The sequence below is a fragment of the Ixodes scapularis genome, unplaced genomic scaffold, assembly GCF_016920785.2.
Source record: "Ixodes scapularis isolate PalLabHiFi unplaced genomic scaffold, ASM1692078v2 PGA_scaffold4__175_contigs__length_147842914, whole genome shotgun sequence".
NCBI classification, from domain to species: domain Eukaryota; kingdom Metazoa; phylum Arthropoda; class Arachnida; order Ixodida; family Ixodidae; genus Ixodes; species Ixodes scapularis.
Genome location: NW_024609879.1, coordinates 26255930 through 26268094, shown reverse-complemented (window position 1 = coordinate 26268094; position 12165 = coordinate 26255930). Strand labels below are relative to the sequence as shown.

At 49.4% G+C, this 12165-nt stretch overlaps 1 protein-coding gene and 1 pseudogene across 1 annotated transcript; one reads left to right on the top strand and one right to left on the bottom strand.

Annotated features, from left to right (window-relative positions):
• Nucleotides 1-1725: 1725 nt before the first annotated feature.
• Nucleotides 1726-4182, bottom strand: LOC115309409. Its single transcript, XM_040215021.1, has 4 exons — nucleotides 4164-4182; nucleotides 3896-4098; nucleotides 3153-3312; nucleotides 1726-1874 (listed from the first exon to the last, which is right to left on the bottom strand). The coding sequence occupies exons 1-4, from the start codon at nucleotides 4180-4182 to the stop codon at nucleotides 1726-1728; spliced, it is 531 nt and encodes a 176-aa protein (XP_040070955.1).
• Nucleotides 4183-9873: 5691 nt separating this feature from the next.
• LOC115309411 lies at nucleotides 9874-11632 on the top strand (annotated as a pseudogene).
• The last annotated feature ends 533 nt before the right edge of the window (nucleotides 11633-12165 follow it).

Below are 12165 nucleotides of genomic sequence, written 5' to 3'. Positions count from 1 at the left end.
AGTGTCATCAGTTCGCATTCCACGACAGCACGCAAGGCGAAAGGTACCTGGCGTGCCTTGAGGAATCTTGGCGTTGCTGACTCCTTCATTTCCAACTGGACAGGTGGGCCGTTGTATCCTGTGATGTCGGACTTAAACACCGCTTTGTGTGCGCAGAGAACCTTCTGGACTTCTTTGGCGAAAGATGGTGTACCCGCTGACCTGAATATTTAGCGCTGGGAACAATTTCTGCCCATCAAGTTGCACCCGGTTCCACTTGTTACAACCAGGGGTAGAACGTAGTCTTTGGACTTATGTCTCACGCGTACTTCAGCTGAACCAAGGACACTCAAGCCTTCGCCGGTCCATGTCCGAAGGGTGACGTTCTCTTTCCGCAGGTACGGAGGTCTGGTCGGCCACAACTTCCGGTATGTGGCCTCACTGATTACCGTAAATGCTGCTCCTGAGTCTACCTCGAATTCTAGTAACTTTCCCTCGACCTTGAGGGTCACCAGGTACTTGGGAACGAAACTGGTTGCACGTTGTGCGTTCAGCTCTTGCATGTCCATCCCGTAGCTTTTAACAGAACCTCCACTTTGTGATTCTAGGGCGCCCTCTTCTGCGCCGCAGTCCATTTGATCGGTTGAGTGACGTGTGCCAGTCCTCATCTTGTTTCGACAAGCTTTTTCGATGTGTCCGATTTTTTTTTACAGAAACGGCACGCTACCCTGCTGAATGGGCAACTGTCTTGCCTGTGCCGTCCATGGCAGTAGTAACATCGTAGATCCGGTTGCGTTTGATCTCGATCCGAGGTCTGTTTCGGAGCCTGTGGTTGTGTGACCCTATGCAGTTCCGTCTTGGGAGTTTTAAGCTCCTGCTGCTGTTTTACCGCACTTTCCAGTCTTGTTGCCATATCGTATGCTTGCTTGAACGTGAGCGTTTGCTCTGCGAAAAGCCGTTGCTGCAGACGCTCATCTTGCACACCGCACACCAAAAATCTCTCAGCATTACATCCAGCGGTAGCATGGTTAGATTCAATGTCAAAGGGGCGGCGGCCGCTCGTCCTTCAGCGCTAGTTGAAGCGGTCGATGCTCCAGCGCTAGTTGTGGCCACAGAGAGAGGTGTCAGCACGCCGAAATTGCAGTTGGCGGCTAGTTTCTTTAATTCCGCCGCATAGGTAGCGATGGATTCACCCGGCTGTTGGTCGCGGCTTTGAAATTGGATTCGGCTAAATAGTTCCGAAGGCCGTAGATCGTAATGTTGTTGGAGCATGGACATGATGCTTTCAAAGGCAGCTTCGCCGGGCTTCCTCGGGGCCGTTAGCGCTTGCACAGTCTCGTAGGTTTCAGCGCCACAAAGGGTCAGCAGCAGCGCTCTCTTCTTCCCGTGGTCCGTTATGTCGTTTGCCTGGAAGAAGAAATCCAATCGCTCCGCCCAGGCCGACCATCCTGTCCCTTGGAATTCTTCGAGCTTGCCTTGTATCGTAGTCATCCTTGAACCGCTGCTGGAGTTCTTTTCCGCCCTGGTCGCCAATGTTAAATACGAGATGTAGACTTGGATGTTTGTCTAATCGATTTATTCTGATGGAGCCTCCAACTGAGCCTGGCGCAACGTTCCTAGCCTGGCGTTGTCTGCTCGTGCCCCGCGGCTCTCAAGCGCTCGGTGCGAGCGCAGCCGATGGTCACGAGCCGATGGGCGCCAGCTTGCCAGCCGCTACATAACAGCAACATTTTCAAAGCCCTATGGCTACACATGCACGAAAAGCGTACCTTCATTTTGGTCCGCTTCCAATGCTTTGCACCTTTGGCCCTTGGCCCTTTCCGGGGCGTGCCAAAGCCGAGACCTCATTGTTTCCTCAATGGCATCTTTACCTCCTGGCCACTTCTTTGCAGCATCTGAAACCAGATTAGTGCATATGACTAATAACACTATACCCAAGAATGCTTGAAAAAAGAAAGGGGATCAGTTGTCGATCATGTTAGTGCAAGGCAGTTCAGAGTACATGGAGCAGACATCTGCTCGGCAGAACCCACGGATCCCGCATCGAGTCCTTAGCCGTCCCCATTCCAATTGGGGTAAGAATCATACCAGCATGCGCTTGTGCAATAACTACTGCTTGGTGCACTTAAAAAAAAACAGCCTAGCGGTCATACTACGGTGCCTGGAACGCATCTTCACCTGGTGTGCTTATCGAGTCTTTATTTTTGGCTTTTCGTCTCCTGGCTCGTGGCATCATATACCTTCATGTTGTTGCCTGTTGCGACCCTCGTGGTGGCACAGCAGGAGCTGCGGCAAACGCCTGTTGCAGTTCGCTCAGCAGACAGTCAGCTGACAAAAACTATCCAGACACGATTCGAAACGTCGTAATAGCAGAAATTCTTACATCCACTGGTGTTCTGGTGTTTCCACCACCAACTGCCGGATTGGTGACAATTGACAGCATGAAGTGCTTTGCGGTTGTCACTTCTTACCACTCACCAGTCAGAGACGCGTCCCGGGCACTATAGTCATACCGCCCTGGCTACATTGCTCATCCACAGCACAAGCCAGCGTTGCCATACACTGCAAGACCGATTTTATGCTGTCTAGTGTTTAACTTGCTTCTGCTTGAAAAATGTGCATCTTACAAAGGAATGACAGGCCACACGAGTTATTGAAAATAGGCAAAGTTTCTAAAGATTAATTGTACAGAATTATGCAAGACATAAACCAGGTCCATTTCATGCTAACCTGGCATAAAGACAAAATTACTCAAGTGAGGGAAGAACAGTGCGAGGGATTTTTGTTGTTGTCTCAGTGTTTCCCAGAGGGGTCCAACTCAAGAGAAAACGTCTTCCCGGGCACCGTGACTGGCTCGAGAGGCGCATATCTTTTGCCATTGGCCTAGTAAGTGACACAAAAGGAGGTAAACATTCAGCAATGATTACTTCAATGTCTGAGATGAAAATAGCTAAAAAGTGTTTTCAAATTCACAGGAAAGCTGGTAAGCAATACAAACTTGGCTTCTTTATTGCTATCAAAATAAGTAGGCTACTATTTACATGGACGATGCACTAATATTTAAAAAATTGATTTTTGAGCTTTTTAGAAGTCGTGTCGTACATCTAAGAGTAAACCTTTAGATTAGTTTTGTGTGACGTCGAAATAGTCACTTTCTCAAGTTTCTGGCTTACCAGTAATGGCAGTGGCAGTCTTTAAAACTGAATAGTTGAGTTTTCCCTTTCTTCCGATCCACGAGAACTGTGTAGCTGGCTCATCAGTTAGCAGATGTGTCAGCATCCGATTCGAGGCCTTGCTTGCAGTCTTGCCCCCGAGTTGCTTGAGCTCATGAACCTGCATAAAAAGACAGCATTGGATATTTGTAGTGAATGTAACTTAATTCAGGAAAGCATGGCATAAGCCAGGCATGATTATGTGAAAAAAATATTTATGGTAAAATGTCTCGAACGCAGCTAGTGCAGTGTTGGCCACGCAACTACAGCACTACTGACGGAGCTCTTCACTGCACCGCATGTTGCCTGCTATTTGCGTCCCCAGTTCGTTGCTCGCCTTCTCGCGGTAGAAATGCGAACTGCTCTATCGAGGGCCACCCGGCTTCTTTCTTCACCAGCCACTGCAGAACTGCGCGTCATCGCTGATCATTTCGCTCTGGCATCTTTTGCTTTTAATTAAGTGCCCCCATTTTTACCTCACTTGACTGGGTGGTCAGCTGCTTAATAGAAACCGAACAACAGCTGCATACCCAACAAAGCATTGCTCTACGTACAATGTCTAATGAACTTTTCAGGGGATTATGTCATGTGGTTTTTAATATGATGCAAAAGACAACTGCACTGTTCTCCTAAACTGAAATTCAGCCAAGTTACCCTTTAAGCAGCCGCACAGCTGTATAGCAGCATTAAAGTAATATACCTACAAGACGTGGAGCCTTCTCTTCATCCAACTCTTTCTCGGAGGCCAGGAGGTCAGGTAGTGTGTTGAACGCTTGTTCGACGAGGGACGGGTGTGCAATAACTGTGTGGACTGGAACGGTTGCGCAGAGCTTGTTAAGAATCTCGCCATGCTGCTGCAGCGTGAAGCGCATGATGTTTAACAGCCGCAGGACGTGCTGCTTGAATGCTTGTTGTATGAAAAAGCAAAGCAATTGAAATTATATTTTACACGAGGATAGAGATAGTTCACACTTGCATTTTTATAGGGCATGGCATAATTCCTGCAATGAAACTAGATAGTTACTCCATTGTTCGTCGCCACAACGGAGGTCCCACTCATCAGGGACACCGTCGGCGACTGGGAGCCCCTGATCGTCCTCGCCACGGTGGCACTCCCTCACACCAGGGACGCCACCGGCGACAGCGAACCCCTCGTCGTCCTCACCTTGACTAACGCTCTCACCACCAGAGAAGCCCTCCCCGTGGCAGTATGTACTTCACTTGTGGCTCCACAGTCATGGCGGTCCATAAGCTCCACAGTGTCAACTCCAACGCCTTGCGCAGTTTGTCGCACAACCGTGGTGCTACCTTTACGGACATGTAGTACTGCCTCCGAAAAGCTATTCGATGCCTCACGGTGATGTTGATGGAGCCTTTTTTTTTTATTTGCAAGCAGGGTGCATAAAGTGCGTGGGACGATAACAGAATGTTTTGTAGGGTTCTGTAGCTAGCCAACGGGGCACCTGACTCTCCCTTGCAGGAAACTGAGAACTCAATGAGGGTACTGGTGAGGCTCATTTTCCTTTTTTTCTGAAATATATGGTTTGTATCGGGTTTGGACATTGATTCCTTTTCTCTACACTTTCACTGCCCTGTTCCATTTTACAATCTATTATGGCTACTACAGAGCCGGGTGTATTACTCGATAATCGGTTATTGAATTTGTGTCAGTTTGATTGTATAAAGAACACAACAAGCAGTTTGTTTTTGAAAGTGCTTTCTTTTTTATATATAAAAATGTCGTAGCGTGAAAAATAAACATGTTTGAAACCACAGGTTGCAATACTTTTTTTTTAAAGTGAAATTGAGCATAGACTAGTAAACATCGTATAAACTCTTTGTCATTATCCAGGATATATCACAGACATTATTTCGCTCTTCACTTAATTCAGCACACTGCCATTTCGTTTCTGTTTTGTCACAAATGGAAGCATAACAGATCTCATAGTAAAGGCATGTTGAGATCAACAATAATATAAGAAAACAAACAAACAAAAGCACAGGAACACACACGAAGGGAAACAGGACAAGTCGTACTCTCAACTGAAGTTTATTGAAACTTCAACTTCAGTTGAGAGTGCGTCTTGTCCTGTTTCTCTTCGTCTGCGTCCCTGTGTTTTTTTCTGCCATTTTTTTTTTGCAATGAACCAACTGGCCTAAATCTCCACTTTATTGCGATATAAGAAAAATGGCAACCCTGGACGCCAGTTTCAGGCGGGTGGCAATTTCTGGCTAGAGTGCAGACCTCTGGGTTTCAATTAAAGAAAACTACAAGTATAAAATTCCGATGGCACAAGCCACTTGACACCTTTGATGAAAAAGCACACTCTACATATTTCTGTCTTACAAACATCAGGAATGGCTAGTTTTAGCATATATCTGTCATACCTGTCGCCAAGAGCATATTACTAACTTGCTTCACTGGTTATAGTGACTCCAATAAACACACACAGAAGGCACAGTCCATTGTGAACAAAATATGCACTGAAAAGCATGAACAGACTTTCCCGTAATGTCCACATTGTTGTAAAGATGTTTAGACAGCAGGACATCAGCTTTCCTTTAAGCGGTGGCTCACTCAGTAGTATTCACTGTATGGCGAGCCCAGTGTGTGTAGGAACTTGTCCATTAACATGCGGCAGTGTCTGCGTCGACCCGGTCGACCCAATGCCAAGCGTTGGGCAGACCCAGAGTTCTGATTGGCTATCAGAAATGATACAAGTGACTAGGTAAATGAAGCTAATTATTTATTTACATAAGCATGCTTCTATATTAAATTTACAATATTTAAATAATAGGTGCTATATTTTGTGCATGCTTAAGTATTTGTCTCAGTTGTTTTTGTGTGACGTCATGAGGTCACGTTATTTGACGGGAAGGCGGAAGTAGGCGGATGACAGCTACGCACGTGCGTAGCTGTCATCATACTGTCTTTCATCTCGCCGCTCATTGTTCCCAGTCTGCTTCAGCTGTGTTCGACGGGTCTTCCGACCGCGGTTCCCACAACCTCTGCGCATCCACCTGCAGTTATCGTGAATCGACGTTTTTGAGTCGTGATATTTTCTTTTGGTTCTTTGTTGATCTTTTAACGTATATATTTTTGTTGTGTCATATTTCTTGGTATCGTCCCTATTGAAAATTCCATCAGGCTACGTAATTTGGGACACTGACTGCCAGTCAGCAGCCTTGGTGGAACGTGATGGACCATCAGACGTCATCTGATGGTCCATCAGATGGCGTCTGACTCGACTGCCAAGGGATTTTTGATCAACAAGGGCAGCATTTATATAAGAGTCAAGCTATACGCACTCATAAATATCTCCAAATGCCTCGATAAAGCGAAATGTTCGAGAAAAAAAAAGAAAAAAAGCAGAATTACCGCGCATCGAACCCGCGACCACTTGCGTACAAGTCGGATACCGTAACCTCTATGCTACGCCCTCACTTAGGAAACACTATTTGACTATTCGTTTTAAACAAAATGCTTCGGCTGCAAATGCAGTTAAGCCGTCAGCATGTTATGCAAAGCACTCGTACATCACACGCCGTACTTCAGTTCTACTCACCTGCCATGTAGAGTACTTTCGCGTCGTAGAACGATCCTTTTGTTCGCGCGTCACCGGCCCAGTAGACGTGGTACACCTCGTCGTCTTCAACTACACCGCTAAAGTCCCTTACATCGTCGGAACTCACAACAGGCTGGGTCTTGTCGAGTAGAAATTCTACTAAAACATAAGACAATGTAGAGCCCGGGCAGGATCGACAGGCTGGAGCAAGCGGGCAAACGAAACGAGTCGAGAGCGATCGTTCATGAAAGCTCGGCGAAGCCTCTATAGGCGAAGCGAAGTGTCGTGTTCGGCCTGTTCGGCGCTTCGGCGGGCTTCTGATCAAGGTTGTCGGTCGGTTGCGTGTCATATCTCTAACGTCAGCGGTTTTATAAGCTCACGTCCCGAAATCGTTTTCTCGTGCATAGATTACTTTTCGTATTCATAGATTTGACGAAATAGTGGTATCCGAACGAACTTTACGTCCTTTGACCGTACGTCTGTCTGCACGTCAAAGCTTTTTGAGTACAGTCAGAGACAATCGATGTACAGTCAGAATCGCCACCAAGACATCCTGATGGCATTTCGCGGCGGCCGACTGCCACCAGGAAACCATCAGAAAGCCGACAAGCGGGGTCTGACTGGAGTTTGACTGTCGGTCAGAGTAACTTGTTGGCCAATCAGACATGTTTGACGTACAGTCAGGCACAGTCAGCGGTCCACTAGAAAACATTGACTGCCAAACAGGGTTACATTGATGGATTTTTCCTTCGGGGTGTGCTTGACCGAAACTCAACATGCCACGTGTTTTGGTGGCTGGGGATTCAATGTTGAAAGACCAAGTCGGCTCTTTCACATTGAAACCCAGCGTGACTGTTGAGGTTCGGTCGTTCAGCGGCATTAGAATCGAGCGGTTCTTCTTCATGATCGCTGACGCCTTGCCTCACTTTGATGTACTGGTGGTGCACGTTGGCACTAACAACACCGCTGACAGTGCCAATACGCACATCGCCAGATTTCGTGAGCTGGTGTCTCGGGTCTTGAAGGTCAGCCCTCAGATCCGGATTGCCTTCTCGACCATTCTTCCGAGGCAGATGAGCCTGCTGAGGAATGATCGCTGGGCAGTCGGTGCTGAGGTTCTCCAGGAGCAGAACAGGGAAGATCGGGAGACCAACTTTTTTTATGCAGGAGCTGTACCGCAAAGAAGGCCATGGTTTCGTCGACGGTGTAGTGTTTAAATTTTTTCATTTAAGTTACTCGCCACACTACCTAGATGGCGCCACTGTTCCACTATTGCGCCCGTGTTATCAGGGTTGCGTCCCCGTGACGCTGAGCCCCACGTTGTTGACCGTTAAATAAACAGTTAAGGCCCTGTCACACTGAGGCAACAGTTGGACAACTCTGTCCGGCAACACGGGGAAGTCGTGTTGCCGGCGACCCTGTCACATCAAGGCAACAACAACAGTCGGGCAACATGTTGCTGCCGCCCGGCAACTGTGTTGCCCGATTTGTTGTCCGACAACTCTGTCACACCGCGCTGACGGCGACGACCACACGGGGAATACTCCGCAATCTTGATTGTTTACCTTTGTTCGTGTGCGGCGCGGAATCGCTGGAAATGTGACTCTACAAAGTGCTAGTGCGTTCGAAGGGCCGGGAATCACCACGGTACGACATCAACCAGTGACTGTGATTAGAAAATTTGACACGGGAGTATTTTTCGCTCTTAATTTTATCGAAATGTTCTTCATTCGCTGACAAAGCAGATAGCCCTAACCGAGGAATGTGACATCGCTGATGTATGTTCGGGATTCACGCCACCATATGAAGTGATTCTGTCCGGTTCTTTCATGCAATTCCGATTTCTACTGTAAAATTGCGTTAGCACCGGCAGTACCCCAAAGCGTCTTTTGTAACGTGGTCTTGAGCTGAACTGACAGTGCTTCAAAACTGCGACACCGACACCATCGGCCTTAATAACAATCGGTGAAATAAATATTTTTCAACGCTGTCTACAGGCCTACCGCTGCTACGTGATCGCTTCATTCCCCCAAAACGTCCTGGGTATTTTTAAAACAAATCAGGTGTCTGGTAGCGACGGTTTCCAAGTTCCAAGCATCAACAATCATGATCAGAGTGGTCGTTTTATGCTTCGAGTTTTAATCTTAGGTTTTCTGGATTATTTTTATTATACTTTATTAGTGGGTGAGCAGGCATGCCATTTTATTTCACTTTCCGTAATGTGCGCTGGTCTCTCGGGAGTTCTAATTTCAAAACCAGTCTGAACGTTCACGATCGCAGCTGTGACCATTTTGAAAATCACTTTCCGTAACTACGCAGCAAAAACATTAATTAAAAATATTTTAGCTGCACGCCAGCCATAATTATTGTTAAATAACGTTTTCCAAGCCTTTGTTTGAGTAAGACTTTATTGATAGGGGACTAACTCTACCATCGAAGCTATCTATGTTGTCGTGTTGCCGGCCCGAAATTCGCTCAGCCAGCGATCAGGGCAACACTCGTTGTCCAACAGAAGTTGCTGCTGTTTTTGTTGCCGAAAGCTGTCATACCGAGGCAACATTTTAGTTGTCGTCCATGTTGTCGTGCTGTTGCCGTGGTGTGACAGCTTTGTCGGACAACACGGGGAGCGAGCAACAAGTTGCCCGACTGTTGGACAACGTGTTGTGTTGCTGTTGCCGTCGTGTTGCCTCAATGTGACAGGCCTTTACGATTGAGCCACTGACCGCGTCGGACGTCTCTCTCTCTCCGTCCGGCGCTCCCGCGCCCGGCCCGCCGTTCACCTCTTCGGCATGTAAGACCCCTCGTTTTCCGCAGGCCCACGCAGGCACTGCTCTTCTTTATTTTCTCGGGTGTCCGCATTTTCTTTAATACTGCATTTTTGACGACTGAGGATGGGACAATTTTTTTTCTCCGCATTTTCGAGCCTTCGCGCCTTTGGGGCTTCGTTTCGCCGATATTCGTCGCGGCTCCACTCTTCATAGCATCGTTTTTTGAGCGTCCGAGCGGTTGGTTGCTCGTACTCCGCGTCTAGACGGGACGCGTGTTTTTTTTAACAAGGAACGGCGCCTTTGTCCGCTGTTTCCAAGATGGCGGCTGCTCAGGGTCGCGTTCCCGCCGAATTCCTCCATACGCCCGGTGAGCCGATGACGCCGTGGCAAACATGGAAGCGCGGCTTCCTCAACTACCTCGAGGCGATCGACGCCGAGGATTTTCCGCCCAAACGCACGAGGGCGATTTTATTGTCATTTCTCGGCGATGAAGGCAATCGCGTCGTAGATGCGTTCAACCTAGCAGGTCCGTCCGCTAGCGCGACTCGGGTTGAGTTTCAGGTTTTGTTTTCCGCTCTGGACACCCATTTCGCTTCCGCTCCAAACATCGTTGTTGGGCGTCGGAAGTTCGTCAACCGAGTACAAGGTCCAGGCGAGACCGTTCTCGAGTACCTTGGGGTGCTCAGACGCCAAGCTTCTTTTTGCGATTACGGCGAGGCTTTAGAGAGCCGTGTCGCGGAGATGTTTATTTCGGGAATCCACAGCACAGAAGTGCAGGATCGTTTAATCTGAGAGTCCGACGGAGCTAACGCACCTAGCCTCGATCGTGCTGTCCAACTAGCGCAGCAGTTCGAGCGGGCATCTCGAGATTGCCATCTCTTTCGGCGTTTGTCAGACCAAGATCCAAACGCGTCGCACCTGGTACAGAGTGTCCAAGATGGCCGCGATTTTCAACCGTTTGAGCGATCAGCATGCCCAAGATGGCAAAGCGTCATCTTCCCGGAGGAGCCAGCATCCTCCTCCCCCGTTTTCCCCGAGACGTGAGCGTCCTTCTCCCCCTCGTTCCCCTCCTTCCCCGTCGGGTCGCGAGTTGAGACCTCCTCCCCCATTCATTCGCCGGCGTTCGCGCCGCACGTTTTACGCTCATCGAGGAGCTCGCGCGCGCTCGTCGTGCGATTTTTGTTTCTTTTGCGGCCGCAAGAGCCACGCGCGGCAAGATTGTCCGGCATCGGGAGCTACGTGCTTTTCGTATGGTCGTGCGGGCCACTTCGCCAACGTCTTCCGGAGTCGCCCAAGAAGCGACCGTTACCAGCGCCAGCTGGCCTTTCCTGTTGGACGGCGTTCCTCCGTCCGCGACTACTACCAGCATCGGCAAGCGAGGCCTAATCCGACAAGGACTCCCATTCAAGGCATCACCTTCCCGTACTACGAGCTCCCAGCAACAATCTACACCGTCGCCCCGCCCGATGATTTTCCGGAGCGGTGCCGTTTCTTTGGTGGCCCCTGCCACCCGAGGACGTTTTGTCCTGCCGCCCACCGCCGCTGCTTCTCCTGCCAGAAGCAAGGTCATCTAGACTGAGTCTGCGAGAGTCGACCCCGGTGGCCACGACTCGACCGTGGGGGGCCTAGCAACCCTCCCACCGTGTTCGAGTCCGGCCATCGGAGGCGTCGAAAGTTGCGTCACCCTTCGGCGCCCCGAGCGCAATGGCCCCGGCCCCGGGGAGGTAACTTGCCCCCGGAGCCTCCAGTTCCTGCTGCAGCCCCGCCTGCTGTTCTTCTTGCTGCAGCCCTGCCTGCAGCCCCGTCTCCAGTTCCTGCCGCTGCCCCGTCAGCCGCAGCCACTTCCGCTGCAGCCCTGCCTGCAGCTCCTACTGAGGGTGCAACCTCCAGCACCTGTGACAGTCCAACAGTGCTGACACAGCCACCTGTGAGTGAGTGTTCTACACCCATCACAACGCAGCCCAAGCCGTTCCCCAGACCGGAGCCGCCAGAGCCCCTGGGTCCAGACAAGTTCACTCCCCGGCAAGAAAGTCGCCCGCGTCCAAGTCGGCGACTACCGGGACGATTTAAATGCTATGTGCTAATACTAAAGGAACTTTTGAGTTGATTTCGACAAGTATATGAACATTCAGTGAATTTTTCCTTATCCAGCGTACTGCCCCAGCGCAGCCCTTTCTTTTCAGTGAAGTGCTTTCCACAAATCTCATTGCGACGTGCTTTTCCTTTCCATTCATTTCGTATTTCCAGTTTCCTGACAGAGTTGTCAGACGTCATTTCATTTCAGTGCATTTCCATACTTCCCAAGTGCCCTGCAGTTTGGCGTCAGTTTATTTTCGGGTAAACAGTCCATTCAATTTTTTCCCTAAGAGAGGGAAGGATAGGTATTTATTTTTTTTTAAGGAAAGGAAAGTGGTAGCATTTAAATTTTTTTATTTAAGTCACTCGCCACACTACCTAGATGGCGCCGGTGTTCCACCATTGCGCCCGTGTTATCAGGGTTGCGTCCCCGTGGCGCTCAACCCCAAGTTGCTGGCCGTTAAATAAACAGTTACGATTGAGTCACTCACCGCGTCGGACGTCTCTCTCTCTCCGTCCGGGGCTCTCGCGCCCGGCCCGCCGTTCACCTCTTCGGCATGTAAG